The following is a 15,788-nucleotide window of genomic DNA, read 5'->3' on the forward strand; positions in this document are numbered from 1 at the left end:
TTTTGTGTGTGTGGCAGTGGAGAGTGTGTGTGAAAGGGAATATATGTGTGTTTGTGCACCTGCCTGGGTATACAAAGCATTTTTCTGCAGGACCTGTTTATCCATGACTGTTCATGTATTTTTTTATTGGTATCTAATTCTGAAATGAAGTAATGCTTTTACTGTCTATAAACCACACAGACAGCTTTCCCAAGACTGCTCTGTGCAGGTAGCCCAATGTGTCTGTGGGGTGGCGTGTGGAAAGGAAACTGCAGCTGTTTCTGTTTTTTTGAAGGTGTTTCTGGCTCTAGTAGTTTTGCTGACAGAAAGGCCTGTTTCACTTTATTTCTTGTGTATCTCATCACTCATCAGTGTTGTTTCCTCTTGTAGTTTGTGGGGCCTTTCCAGCTCTCCCTTCTTTTTCCTGCTTTGACTCCAGTGGACTCTGTGGGTCTAAACCCACTTCTGCCTGTGTGCGTGCCCTTGAAAAAAAATTTCATGAGGATAAGGGTTGGTTTGTTATAGCAATATCCAGGGATTCCAAGCAAACTGAAGGACTCGTATTACATACATACAGCAAGGTGCAACTTTTGCCCTGAAGACCTGTTAACAGTAATTTCCATAGAGCCTGGTGCATTCTCTGAAATAGTCAGAAGGCGAATGATATAGTGTCTGGAGAGAGGAGCAGCAGAGTCAGATCACTGTGATGCTGTACATCCTCCAACTGGGGTGAATGGGAAGGGAGTAAGGTGTGAGGACAGGAGGGGAGTAGCACCCACTGAGGGACGGCAGAGGTTCAAGGAGTTCGGTGGCTGCTGACTTACAATGTGGGACACTTGTAGTGGTGGGGAAAAGAGCTCAGCAGGGTCCAAGGCTCCACCGGGATGAATAGGGTTATAGGACTTGACTTGAGAGAACCGTCTGAGCCCCACTGTAACAAAAATTCACGAGAATGCTTGACTTTACACACATGAAGAATCCTTTTAAAACTAGTGGAAATACTCAGGTGCATAAGTCTCTGCTGGTTTAAGAGTTAGGAATTAATGCAGATTGTTTTTCATTTGTTCGTTTGAGACTTTTATTTATATATTTATATATATTTATACTTTTATATATATATATATATATATATAAATCATGTGATGGGAGAGGGGAGAGAACATCCTAAAGAGGTTTTGTTATGTATGTGGATGTGTTTCAGCCTCTGTCATTAAAAGAATAAACTAAAAAGCAACAGCTAAATTTGAAAGCAAGAAAGGATTTTCTTGATAAATAACCTCAGACTGAGCATGTTTTAACAGAAATGCTGCAAAGCACCATCTGTTGAAAACTGTGGTGCTTTATTTAATTTTATATGTTGGAAATTTATTTTTTATGCAAAGACAAACACAAAAAAGAGCAACTTTGTTGTTTTGCAGAGAGTTGGATTGAACGATGTCTCAATGAAAGTGAAAACAAACGTTATTCCAGTCACACCTCTCTGGGGAATGTTTCTAATGATGAAAGTAAGTAACTTCTCTTTAATTTAAAATACTCATGAACATATCCAAGTCCTAATTTCCTCCTATATAAGTTGTTACATCCTTGTGATATTTTGGTACTCTGTAGCTTGAAGAGTCAACTCACTGCCATATCCAATAGTTTTATAAATGTTTTTGCTGGAATATTTGTTATTTCCCATTATTTAAAAGGAAATAATACTATCAGTTAAAACAGCTAGCAGAATTTGGGTGTCACTGAATAAAAATTGGGTGACCTCTAAAGTGTGCTGTTAGTATTAGTTCATGAGTAAAAAACCATGTGTTTTGCTTCTCACCAGTGAACACTGTAATACAGGAAAAATCATGCTATTGTTCAATATTAGCATATTGAATCACATGTATAAAGTATTTGTTTGAAGAATTAAATAATTATTTTCAGATTAAAAAAAATCACATATTAACTATCTCCTGATGATGATTCCTTTTTAATCAATGAGAGGAAACAATTATAAATCCAATTGATTTAAAAATAGATATTTTTCCTCATCTCCTCCAGTTATAGTAGTTTTAGATCTAGATTTTGAACAAAAGCAGGTAATTAAAAGTATCCTAAAACAACATAAAAAACCCTAATAGTTTCGCTTTAAAATTTTAAGACAATTTTTAGTATACCATTTAGTTTTCACTGTTTATGCAATTTATATTCTACTTAATTTGACTAGAGCAAAATACTGCTCAGGTTAATTTCCCTCTCTATACTTCATTAGTTCATGTTACAACAAATTAATGCAGAATAAATTCTTTAATTCAAAAAGACTCACATTTTTATAATGTTCAAACCCAGAAATTTAAGAAGTGTGTTTTTAATTAAATCTTAATTACTAAATGTCCCTTGAAATTTTTAAAATTTTAGGAGCACTACTTTATTTTTATGTCACTGTAAAGTTACATGCCTTGCAACACAATATTTTAGTGGCTCACAGAATTTTCTACACTGGGGCCCTACTTTATTTGTCCGGGGTTTCTTCTGAGGGAGTATCTCTTCTGAGGGATAAAAAACTTGTTAGAAGCATGATGTTTGTTCACAACTCCCAAGCTGAGAACATTCAATAAGAATTCCCAAAGAAAAGTAATAAAACTTGGCAGGTTTGGGTTTTGGAGGTGTTCTTTTCTGTTTTTAAAAAATTAAGGAATCTGAATTGAGTTCCTCTCTAAAAATAAAATGGTAGTGATTTTACAAAAACAAAAAGCATACAAAAAACCTTAATTTGCATTTCATAAGAACCTGTGAGATTTATGAAATTCATTTCACTCTGTCTGATGATACCGAGACAGTGAGGGAAATCACCCTCAATGAATGAGAAGTGACTTCAAACTCTTAACAGAGGCAGAATTTAGGATTCAGTCATAGTGACTGTAGTGAGCTTTTCCTTAGACTCAACAGTTCAAGACTGTAAGGTCAAAGTCGTTTTTCAGCACTGCCTGCTAATTAAAAAAAGAAAAAAAAAGAAAAAAAAGGAAAAACTTAATGTCATTATATAAGTCTCCTTCTGTCTTCTGTTCTAGACCTGTTACCCTAAGTAGGTTGTAGCAAAACTAGTGGCAGTTTGTTGTAGGAGACTATAGTTTAAGTGCAAAGATGGGAAAGCTTCCACACACAGGGACGGTAAGAAGTGAATCTGTGTAGTTTAGCAAAGATGACTAAGAGCAGGTGTTTCAGAGAACAGCATTGAGAAAAGAGGGTGGGTGCTTGTTCTGTTTTGTAGTACTGGAATTAAGGTGCAATTGATGATACTGAAAGGCAGCAAATTTAAAACTGAAAAAACAAATATGTAAGTGAATTGATTTTGTCTAGATTCCTATTTACAGTCAGGTCCTCCAGCTGCTTCCTTTTCATTGGTACCAGCATTTTGCAGTGTGCACTAATTCACCTGAAAAATCATCCTTTTTCTTGGGTGGTGCAGGTGGAGAAGAGGAGGGAATAGGAAGCAAAAATAAAGCATTTGCCCAGCAGTAAGATCAATAACCTATGGGAACCAGCACAAAGTAGAAGTTTCACCAAAGAAAGCATTGTGCTACGTGGTCTTTTTCAGCCCTTGAGTTCTCTCTAACATTTCTCTAACAGTGCCCACACCCCAACCAAGAAGTTTCCAAACCATCATGTTGCTCTTTGTCCAGTCTGTGTCATACATGTACAAGCAGTGGGAGGCAAAATGTTTTGAGAAAAGTTACGTAGCCTTATGCACAGTGGTCAAATTACAGTAATAAGTGGAGCTCTAGTTTTCATCTGCAGCCAAAATAAGGCATCATCCATCTTTCTCTTGACTTCTTGTCTTTTTGTCTCTAAATACCTTAGGTAGCTGTTGGCTGGACCCTACCAGGGAAAACTTTGTTTTGTTTTGTTTTGGCCTTGAATCCATTGAAGACTATGAGAATTTCCACTGTGATCTGCTAATGCCCTTACTGAGTACTGTGCTTGCTTTCATAACTATTTTTTCTGGATGTTTTTACAGTTCATAGGGTTTTAGAGCAAGAGCTATAGTTCTGCTGATCTCCTTTCCTATAGTTGGATTATGCTATAGAACTGCATCTCAGAAGGGAGAGGTCCTTTGCAATCTTTTTCCATTCTCATTCAGGCCTGTTGAACCCCTGCATTACAGTGTGAAAGAAGTAATGACTCGTAGCTGTGGATTTTCACTATCTCGCTGCTTCTTGGGGCTTTTCTTACCCTTTTGAAGCTTATTATGACCTCTCCCTGAAACACAGCATTTACATTCTAATATAAAACTTCTAGGTTATTTTTTATTTAATTTCCAGTTTTCTAAACATTTCTTTTTCTGCCACTTCTCTATTCTACATGTTAGTCAAAAGATTCACAGGGAAAGAGAATGGTATAATCCCATATCTAATAACTGAAAGAGAAAATATTTTCTTTGTTCTGTGCGTTCAACCAGATTCTGAAAAGTTGAAACAGGGGTATGGAAGAATACAGTTTAAGGATTATGATAGTTTCAACTTCAATTTTTTATGGAGAGAGTCTTATGACATTATCTGACAAAGTGGAAAGGCAGCTGCTTGTACAATTTTTGTGTATTCAGAAATGTAAATGCGTAGAAAGTTCATGAGATGTAAAAGAAAAGACCCTACTTCTTGTACTTCACAAACAGTGTTCAGGGTCAGTGTTCAAGTTGGTTGAAATAGAAAATTTTCCATAGCAAAGAATTTCCATAATAAAGAATTTCCCCAAAATAGATTTTTTGAGGGGAAAATCATAGTTTTGACTTAAAGTGAATTTCCATTAAAAGGGTTTTTCTTAATCATCATTAAATCTAAGGGGTTTTTTTAGTTTTTCATTTGAACAAAAAGTCTAATTTTTCCACTGAAATTTTTGAAATCGCCCCTTCCACCAACACTACTTGATTTTTGTTGAAATTTTCTTTGGAAAAAATCCTTTCTTTTCCGGTCATACCTACTGAATTAGAATTATGCTCCCGTGTTTCTCAGAGGCTTTAGAAAAATCCCACTCCTTTTAAAGCATGGAATACATGCTAAGGAGCCTGAATCCTATTTATGGCTACATGGAAGTAAGAGGCAAGGTAGCTTCTTCTTACCACTTAATTCATTTTAGCAAAGGGCAGATCCCTTTTGAGAACAGTCAGAACCTGGACTGCAGGAACAAGAGGGTAAGAGGCCGTTCATCTGAAGCTGTGGAGCTATCTGAACCAAATGCAGGATTTTGCCCAGAAAAAACCTCTGATACCACATACTGTAAGCTCCTCAGAGGTCCTGCTAGACACACACAGGCAGGACTGGAAAGTAAAGGGCTGCTCTAATATTTCCACAGTGGAAATCAGAGCTTTGTCTGCACTTAGTTTATGGCAGAGATCAGCTTCAACATTTTAAAAAAGTGTCCACTAATGCTGGGTATTCACATTGATGGTGTTCAACTTGCTGCATTTAAGGCATGCTGCTCGGAGGTGCTGAGCACAGCTCCCATTGATTTGTCTCCACGTCTTGCTCTGAGAAGCAAGAAATCCCTGAAGGTGGACCTAAACCCCAAGACAGAAGAAATTGGAGGATATTACTGAAAGTTCAGGATGAGCCACAATACACATGCAAGATACAGGCCAAGCTTTTCTCTGGCAGCTTTGAAACAAAGTTTTGCAAGAAAAAAAAGTGCTAGCAAAGAAACTTCCATGAAAGCTGGGAAGGAAAAAGGTTCTCTGGTATCTCTGGGAGGGGAGCAATGCTGTTTTTTTGTTTTGTTTTGTTTTTTCCTATGCAGTCAGAGGATCCCGGTTTCGAATCTCTTTTCTTCCCTTTAGTTCTTCTTTCCTACCTCAGGGAAATAGGTGGGAGAAGCCATCTTTCTTCTCTGAGGTGTATAAAAGAGAAAACTTCAAGGCCTGGTGCTTACTGCTCATGTGACAAGGGACATGATTTTCAGTGATCGAAGTGAAATGTCTCTCTCTCCCACGTATCTTATTCTTTGATAATGTTAAGATGGAGAGGCCTCTTCCATGCTGTCTGAGAGTTTTACTTGTAGTTATATAAGCTATGACATGATTTCAGCTTGGGATGAGCACCAGTTTTTCTACCAGACCAGGCAGCTTGAGACACCTTTACTTGGAAAGTCAGTAGGAGGACTACTGCATATGTAACTGCTGGTGGAGTGAAGTTATTAGATCTGCTCCTCGCAAACAGGTTTCTCTGTGAAGTGCTGTGCAGCTGCCGTATGTGTGAATTCCTGCAGCTATGCACGAGGAGTGGGATTTTCCTCATGGCTTCAAGTCCTTTTGCATTTGATGGTGAAGTATCATGAGCTCTGTTCTTTGACAGTGCCTTGAAACAAGACTTCTTTTCAGTGTCTTTATTCGCTTTCTTCACAAGATAGATGGGAATTTTAAAGTATTGAATTTTAAAAAGTACTGGTTCGTTTTAATCTACAGTGTTGTATTTAGGGGGGGACTGATCAAATGACAGGCCAAATAGTATTCCTTGTTTCTTTCTTGCTGTGGAAACAGATCTGGGTTCGGTCCTGAGGCAAGAGTTGCACAAAACATTCCCTGCTCAATGGGGAGGCCATCAAGTACCCTGCTAGCAACTAAATATGAGGAACAGGGATATTTGTTATTTTCTGCAATTCAGTTATCTGATGAGATTATATGGTTAAACTCTACAAAGTAGAATAAAATGCTTGTATATATAATAGTAAAAGTTATTATTTCTAGGTCTCTGCTCCTCAACTAGGTTCAATTCTTTCTATCCATTTAATAAAAAAAAGAAGTGAAGCTTCTTCTGAAATCAAATATTTTAGCCAAAAACTGGTGAAAATGAGAAACATTTTGGCCGACAGCTGATCCAGTGACAGAAAACAGAAAAGTTCTGTTTTTTAACACAAAGACTTCATTCTGGGGGAGACAAGCACTAACGCTTGGGAAAACTTCAGTTTTGTTGAAAATCCAGTTGTTCCCTGGGTAAATACTTTGATGGAAAATGATGTCCAAAGAACGTATCAGAACAAGTTCCAAGTTCATCATTCTCCTCCTTGGTTTAAAAGGACAATGAGAGGGGGATGCTGGAGGGTCTTAAAGAAGGATCCCCAGGAAGCGGAGGTAGCTGAGGAGGAGTTTCAAACCGCAGGTTACGATCTTGCTGTTAATGGATGCATTGTTAAAACAGATCCTTCTCTGGGAGGCGCTGAGCTGGGGTAGCTTGTGCTGTGTCTGAGGGCAGGTTAGATAAAGCACCTGCGCACAGGTCTTGAAGTGAATAAGCAGCAGCTGGGGGAGAGCTGGATGGGGTGTAGACACTCAATATTGTGTAATCTAGATATCGGTTCCATGTCTGTTAGAGTCACAGTGTGATAGAACTAAATCCAGTTAGCGTAGATGAAAGCCATCTAAAAATAGACCTTTCCATGCTATCCTGCCAAATCTGAAAGAGAACCAGAAGTTTTATTTTGAGGGGGACTAGTGCCTCCTGCTTTCACAGGCAGAGGGACAGTTTAGGACTTCAGATTTTTAGTTTATTAAGATCGGTGGCTTTCAACCTTTTAAATTTGTCGCCCTCTAAAATCTCCCCATGAGGTGGAGACTGCCCTATTGTGAATTTAGCCAGAAGCTAAGAGGGTGGCGGGGCCTGGGGTCACCCGTGGGCACCCGTGTGCTGCCCATACCGCGATGGCACAGGCCGCTGTTGCGTGCCTTGCGGTGGCCTCCCCCTGCCCGTAATGCCAAGGGCCTGGAAATGGCGCGGCCTGTAACAGGGCCAGGGCCGCGGACGGCACCTGGCAGCCTCCCGCCATCGCAGGCGCGAGGCCCGCTTGCAGGGCTGCCATCCCTAGCGCCGTTTTTGTTACTAAAAGGCGGGGGGAGCTCCCCCAGCCGGCACTTTGCCCCCTTAAACGCTTTCCTGAGGTGAAGCATTTCTAAGTAACCTCCTTTCTCCTTCGCTCTGACCCCGGGGAGCAGCCGGGGAGGCCTGGCGGGTCCGCAGGGCGAAACCACCGGTGCTCCGAGAGGGGCCGGGCTGCAACGGTTTTATTTTCCCCCTCCCCGTGGCTTCAAAGCGCTGCTGCGGCGGCGGGGAAAGCACCGGGCCAGCCAGGCGGCCTCGGCGGTTTGTCGGCCGCTCGGCAGCCGGGGCCCCGGTGCCTGCCGGGGGTTTGTTGCCTACCGGGGCCTGTCTGTTTAGGAGCAACAAACGAAAAACACGCTTTAAAAGCAGTTTGAGATGTGTATGTTGGGCCTGTAGGCTGAATAAAAGCCGGGCGGCCTGAAAGGCCGGGAAGGAGCGTGCAGCGCGGTCATTAGCGGCGCCATTGTCATGCAGATGTGGAAGGGGGCGGCCCGAGGTGGCTGCCCGTAACCGTAAATCGGGGTTTTCCCCACCAAGCTGCCCCGCCTGCAGTGTTTTCCAGAGTGGTTGGTTTCTCGTGATTTTTATTATATATATATATATATATTTTTATTTTTTTGGCTGTGCTGCTGCACAAAAGACCTCCCAAAGGGGCCTGATATTCGGAGGCCCTGCTCAGGCTCCCTTACGGCCCGGCGTCCCAAAGGCTCGCTTAAGCGGCTTCTGAAAGTTGCCCACCTAAAGAAACGAAGCTTTGCGATGTGCTTCATGGACACAGTGGTTCAGCTCGGTGTTTAGCTATACCAAAGCCCTCTGCGCTTAGCGCTTTCATCGGGGACAAAGTTGTAAAAATACCAAACTATGTTCGATACCCAGAGAATACCCTTCTGGAGAGGCTGTTTGTGCTTCAGACTCTCAGCTTTCCCTTACAACTATGTGTTTTATGCTTTGCAAACCGCAGTTTAATAGGACTTATACTATGTGTTCTTTTCAGTCTTTCAAAAGAATTAATGTGAACCAGGAAAAATCCAATATTTTAAAACAGTTTTATTTTCATCCTTTTTCTCTTTATTAATCTTTAATTAAGCCTTTTAGAAAGTAAGCAGATCAAAGAGTTACCTTGGAGACAGTTAATCTGGAGTACAATCAGAAAACTTATCTGAAAAGAAATAGCATGTGTTATAGAATGCTTTTAATTTCAATTTTTCGTTTTCAGCATTAACCTTGTAAATTTACAAACGTCTAGCATATAGCATACACTAGGATCACAACAGTGAATGAACCCATTAGATTAAATGCCTCATCTAAGACAAAACTTGGATAAAGCAGCTGTTTCCTTGAAGCGGGTGATAGTCGTTTTATGTTCTGATATGCTACTAGAGGTCCAAGATTCACTGTCTTTCATATAAACTTTTGCTTTCCAATGTTATTGTTCCTATGCATCACTCTGCTCCTGCTATCCGTGATGTTTGCAAGCTTTATTGTCTTAAGCAGCATTTATGGATGTTAGCTTAGGGAACATCATTATATTCGTTTCCAGAATTTAGCCATTATTTGGGGAAAACACTGAAGCTTGAACATTTTGGGACAGAAAATTCCTTACCAGTACACAAATGCTTGAGCAATTCCCACTTAAATTACACAGTTATTTTTTTTCTTAACAGATGAGGAAAAAGAAAATAATAGAGCATCAAAACCACACTCAACTCCAGCTACTCTGCAATGGTAAGATGCCTTTTTAAAAAAATCATAAAAATCTGTTAGTGCTTTTTCTTATCCTTTTTTTTTTTCCCCCAACTGAAGTGCATAGAGGTTTAAGACATCTTAGAGCTTTAAAGATACTTTCACTATGCATGTTTAGTCTGCTCATTAGCATCCTTTATAACAGTGCTCCAAAATTGCCGTGCTCCTACAGGATTTCTTTGAACATCGGAAAGCTCTGATACAGTTTAGAAGGTCTACTGGGCAGACTTGTCACCTTTTCACTTGGTGATTTGTGGTTTGTCATTACTGTCATGTTTAGTACAAAAAGAATGAATATTTTCAAGACTCAAGATTGTTTCAGTGTGTGATGGAGCCCACCTTTACAGACTGTTTTACTGAAATGAGATCCCTGTAATTTAGGGTAGACGAGGACAGAAGAAGTGACTTTACGGTCTGATTTATTTGTCAAAATCTTCTTGGAAATTTAGTGAAGAAAAAAGTGGATTTAGGAAGAGTAAGAGAGACAGAGGGAGAAAGAGAAAGTGGGGAGAGGAAAGTTTGTGAGTAAACTAGTCCACTGTGCCATGAAATGTGAAGCGCTGTTCCACCCACTGTGATTTACAGCAGTGTTTTTGGCTGCAAGTTCTGTGATGTTCCACACATTTCTGACATCTCTCTCCATAGGTCTTCTCCTAGGCTTTTGTTGATTTTTTTTTTTTTTTTAACTTAGTTTAAATGTTTAATCTTGGTTTTAGCTTTCTTTATACTGAAAGTTGTTGAGCACCTTTCAGGAGGTTCCCTGTATCTGGCAGATTAGAGCTGTGTTATGGAGAAGTTCATCAGGCCTCAGAGCAGACTATTTTGAAAAGCCATACTCTTTAGCTTCTTTTGTTTTTTAAAGAAAGGCTTTTAGTCCACCTGTAAGTATTTCTTATAGTTTGCTGGGTGAAAAAATGAATTATTGGCAAATAGTGTTTTGTCAGCGAACTGTTAGCAAAATGATTTTTTTTCTGCTTGTGTCAGCCTCTTGGGAGATTTAACTGAATAAAAAGCAAAGAATAATTCAGTGAATTTTCCTCTTTTTCTGCCTGTGAAGTATGCATAAAGAGATTCAGATTATTTCATTTATCTTTGCTCTTGAAGGTTGATTAATTAAATTTTAGATTAAAAAAACCCCCAAACCTGTGGGTTGATTCAGAATAAGTTGCTGAAAGTACTCAGTGTTCTGCCTTGCTAAACTTGCAGACTTCCAGTGCAAATACTGAGACATGCAAATATAAATTAAGGCACTTAATTCTGAACCATTGCTTCTTTGTACCTATTTGCACCACAGAAATGCTGTTTTGCAGAAGTTCAAGAAATTTGAATAGAGAAGGGGAGTGACTACAGACAGAGAAATTCATTGAAATAATAGTGAAATGTCATGGATGTATTTTAATATTTTCCATTATTCACCCAAACAACTTCAATACCATTCAGACAGGATGATAATAAAGGACAATCTAGCTAAAATAAAATAGTAGGCAGGGCTTGCCAGTCCCAAATTCAGAATAATGTTTGTTTTGCAGTAGAGTCAGTTAAGAGTCTTTTCCAACAGAGCAAATAATGTAGTAGCCGAGAAGTCAGAATTAATTAGAACATGCCAACGTTACTGTTCCCGACAGAAAACATGCAAATACTGTAAACAGTCTTCTGCCAACTACTTTCAAGCTTCCGCATTCATAAAGGTTAGTAAATCCCTAAACTCCCAAGATATTGAGCCCTGCTAGAATGCAGTGTGCATGATGCTACTCTTTCAGCGGTGTTTGCAATAGAATCCTGGAATTTTGAAATAACATTGCTCGTATCATCTCCCTTTCCCTCTTGCTAGTGTACTATCTTACTGCCTGTCGGTGGTGTTATGTTTCTTACACATTTAGGTAGGTCAGACATTCAACCTTTTGAGTTTGTTGGAGCATCTGCAATTCCCCCTGCTCAATTTTCCACCCCAAAATATGTGAGGAAACAGAAAGGAATGAAGTTTTTAAGTTTCATTTCTTTACCTGGTGTCAAACTGAATTATGTGATTGGTTTGTTTATTAATATGCCCATAGGTAAAAGTAAAAGTTTCCTGGCTTGGTACAGTTTTCCAGTGGTTTCTATATGATTTTCTGCCTTGGTTCTGCAGCTTTATATTGGTATTGCCTGGAGAAACTGTGCCACTGGGTTTGATATACTAAATAAAACTAGAAGCTAAAATGTGGTCAAGGTCCAAAAAAGTTCTAAGCTTGCTTGGTTTGAAGATGTCGAGTTTCCTCAGCTCTGGAAAACGAGGCACGTTAGCATCAGGTTATTTGTACTGCGGTGGCACCTAGCAACCCATGGGTTGGTAAATTATTGTAGTCAGTGCTGTGCAAATGCTGCCCTGACTGATTCCTGGTGTTTAGCTTCACATATTTGTGTTTTGTCTGCTCAGGCCTGAAACTCTGATTTTGCACAGTCGAGAAAGATAGAAGGCTAAATTTAATTGAATATGCCTTGGGTAAGCATGTGTCCTTCCCTCCGATAGGAATCTCTGGGCCAGATTCAAGAGAGACAGAAATGGTGGGGTAAATTATTCACCAGATTTCAGGGATAAAACAGTATTTGCTGTGAGAAGCTACTATCATTTATAGTTAATGAAGGCAAGGGAGTGTTGGGGGACAGAAACAGAGGAGGAGCAAGGAAAAAGAAGAGGATGAAAGTAGCAGGGAAAGAGAGGCAAGGCGCAAGGGAAATAGGTGTTTTTTGTCACATGGTTCATATTGCCGTCATTATTATTTATTTCTTGTCTGGCATCCCTCTGAAAACAGTGAGGAGCATCTATCCCACAGGTGTGTCTCCTTAGTGCTTCCTGGGGGCAGAACACCTCTCTAGAGCCAATATACAGTCTACACTATAAATGAGAAGGTATAAATAGCCAAAGACACCAAGGCATTTCTGGATGACTCTTAGCCTGGCTAAATATTCTTTTCCTGGAAGCAGGAATGATGTTTTTCTTTGTTTTGCTTTGTTTGTTGGTGACACAAAAGGAAGGCCTGGTAAATGTAGCTTTACTGCCAGAGCCTGTCACTGGGACTGGGGGAACTACACCAGCCTGGATTTAACCATTAAAGCATTAATCTACAGATACTTACTATCCTGTGTTTATCCATGCTCCTGCATTCGTTATTGTCTGTAAAACTACAGTGCTTGCTAGCAGTTTGCTCAAAAATGTTCATGATTATTTCATGGGTGAAACAGGTGACTATATTGTGTGACATTTTATTTTATCTCAAATTGGCACGCCAATTGGCACGCGTGTGTGTGCATACCTGCCTCTCTAAGCAGTGACTTATTCAAAGCACAGACAGCCTAACTCCATGCAGTTCAGTGGCTTACGGTATAGGTGCGCCAAACAATAACAGTATTGTGAGGGTAACGTCAACAAAACAATTTTATTTTCTGTGATATCCATAAAAAAGGAATAAAAGAGGAAGGCAAATCATTGCTAGGGAATGCATTCTCCCCAGGTTACTAATTTCACAGAAATTGTTCTGATATATCAAAATTAATCTGCTCTAGAATCCTTTATAAAATTAGCAATATTAACATTGCAGTGTTCTGTTCCCTTCATATCTAGAAATAAATCTGTAACAATTAACACTGCAGACAATACTCTGCTATAGAATAAATTCATTTAATCTAGAAGTGTATAAGGATAAAGAGGAAAACAGTAATAGGGACAGATAAAATTGCCTTTCCTGAAAAAGGATTAGGGGTTTTATTGCTATACTGTAGCAGTACAAAAAGTCTCATTATGAACTACTGGATTTCACATGGCTTTATTAGGACATTTAAAATGTGTTTTATATATATATATATTATTTCTGATAATGATTTGTTAGGTAGAAGATTGAGTTCATTATCTTTCTACAATACTGTAGAATGAAGCTGAATTCAAAATATGATAAAGTTGTTAAATAAAAGACAGGAAAATAAAAGAAGTGGAGCAAGATGGGTTTTTTGATCATTAAAAAAAAGTTCAGGTATAATGGAGCATTGTTCAGTGTCAGACTAATGACTCTCTGTGAAAGAGAGGAGAAAAAGAGAAAAATTCATCAGATATGAACAGAAATAATTAACTGCTTTTCCTTCTGTCCTGTCTTGGTCGCGGAAGCTGACATTCCAATTAGCAGCTATAGTATACAAACGAACTCTCCAGGTTTTGAAAGGAGGTTTTGTTAAAGCGCTATGAATTTGAGGAAAGATGCCGTGATGATATTTCTGTAGAAACCAAGGAAGAATAGATGTTGCCCATACAAACCGATCCCATTCATCTAGCCAGATATCTTATTAAAATAGTTTGCAGTCACAAATGATCATGATAACTGAACTAGAAGCAAGGTAGGTCCTAGAAAAGGCAATGGAAGAGCAAAACTAGATATTTGGTAAGGTTTGAACTTCTACTGCTATCAAATGATAGGGATTTGTTTACTTTAAAATTGGAGTTTTCTGAAAATATATTAATTTTGGCAATGTTTAAGAAGTTGCACCCACTTTCTGCTCCCAGCCAGCAAGGCACACAAGCGCATGGATAACTATAAGCACACAAGCAATAGCATGGATGGCAAGAAGATGTATGGTTTTAAAGTTAAGCATGTACATAAATACCTCTTGAATTTCTTTGGATCAGCAACTATAAAAATGTAATTTCAAAGGAATGCTTCTTCTAATCAGTAGATTTATAATGAGCTCAGTTTCAAGGTTTAAAGATGAAGAATATACCTGTTAATATATTTGATGCTTAACTTAAGATTTTATAATTATATGTTTTTGTATTTGCATGTGTAAATGAGTAATTATACTTTCTATAAGGTACAGGAGGATGTTATTTCACTGTTGCATTCAGCACATCGTGGGCTCTTGTTTTCTTGGCTTTGTTCATCAGCAATAGCAAGGAAACATTATACAGCTACGATTTTGTGCACATTCTTCAGTATTTGCAATTAACTTGTTCTAGCCAGAGCTGCTTCCTCCAGGTAAGAAATGTTGCAGCTGGATAGGAGTGAAGAGTGTGTCATGAGCCAATGGTGACCTGTTCTCTAAAGAATGAAAGGAGGCTGCCTCTCAGTGACTTTTTGTTGTTGTTCCATAACTGTACATCTATTTGTCTGCCCCAGTATGCTTTTGGGTATAACATATCAGTTGTTTTGGTGGTGGGTGGGTTTTTTTTGTTTTGTTTTGTTTTCCTCTCTGAAAATTGCACTTTGGATATGGTCTAAGACCAGGATCCCTTTGTGCTCATCTCCACTTCTTTCTGAGAACTCACAGCCTACATATTTGATAGGAAGCAATGCAAGTATGCAGTATGGAAATGAATTAAAAGGAGCACTTAAGAGCAAAGCAGAGAAGACTTAGTAGAAAAGCAGAAGCTGGAATGTTCGACCTTAAAGATGCAGCTTCGCATACCGTTTATAATACAGGGCATCCAACATACTTGCAGTTTTTTGTTTGATATTTGCTTTTTAAGGCTGGAGGAGAACTATGAGATTGCAGAAGGTGTTTGCATTCCTCGAAGTGCTCTCTACATGCATTACTTGGACTTCTGTGAGAAAAACGACACGCAGCCTGTTAATGCTGCCAGCTTTGGGAAGGTGAGTCTAAACAGCAGTAGGATGCCTTGAGCTCTAATCTGGTTCAGGTGAGTCTGGATCATTGAAAAGAATTAAACCATCATTTCCTCCTAAAGATAGTGTTATGTGAATGCAGTGTTTTATGTATTCAAGCTTCAAGAGAAATGCTAAGATCGTAAGTATTTAGAAGCTTGGAATCATTTCTCATTGTGACTGCAAAATACTTTTTTTTTTTTTTTTTTTTTTGATGACTTCAGTCTTGTCCCTAGCCTACCTGACAGGAACATGGCATACAATATTGGCAGTGTGGAAGTCAAGCACAAGCCAGTATAAATGTATCTGCATTGTAACTTGTAGAGCTTTACCAGTTATTTTCATAAAAATAGAATAGTAAATTTCAGTCTTTTGATTCTGGACCTGTCTATGCCATTTTTAAACATAATAAGATCTCTGAATGAGATCATCAGCCCACAATGGCAAATCCATGGAGTGGAGTACAGTGCCTCTATCTAGATGTGCAAGACCACAAAGCATCTACCTGCATTTGTGTGGCACTGCAGATACAGGCTCCCCAAATATCTTTGCGCTGAGATTCATTGTACTTCCACTTTCTAGGCCAGCTTTATCAAGA

General features: G+C 39.1%; 1 protein-coding gene across 1 annotated transcript in view; it reads left to right on the plus strand.

The window, feature by feature from the left end:
* RFX4 (regulatory factor X4) overlaps positions 1-15,788 on the plus strand; it is a 98,588-nt gene that overhangs the window by 18,968 nt on the left and 63,832 nt on the right. Inside the window, exons 2-4 of the mRNA XM_026056842.1 lie at positions 1,398-1,484; positions 9,485-9,545; positions 15,055-15,178. Of these exons, the coding sequence (XP_025912627.1) occupies positions 1,398-1,484; positions 9,485-9,545; positions 15,055-15,178 (272 nt within the window). The remainder of the gene's footprint in view (positions 1-1,397; positions 1,485-9,484; positions 9,546-15,054; positions 15,179-15,788) is intronic.

The sequence above is a fragment of the Apteryx rowi genome, unplaced genomic scaffold (assembly GCF_003343035.1).
Source record: "Apteryx rowi isolate R43461 unplaced genomic scaffold, aptRow1 scaffold_133, whole genome shotgun sequence".
NCBI classification, from domain to species: domain Eukaryota; kingdom Metazoa; phylum Chordata; class Aves; order Apterygiformes; family Apterygidae; genus Apteryx; species Apteryx rowi.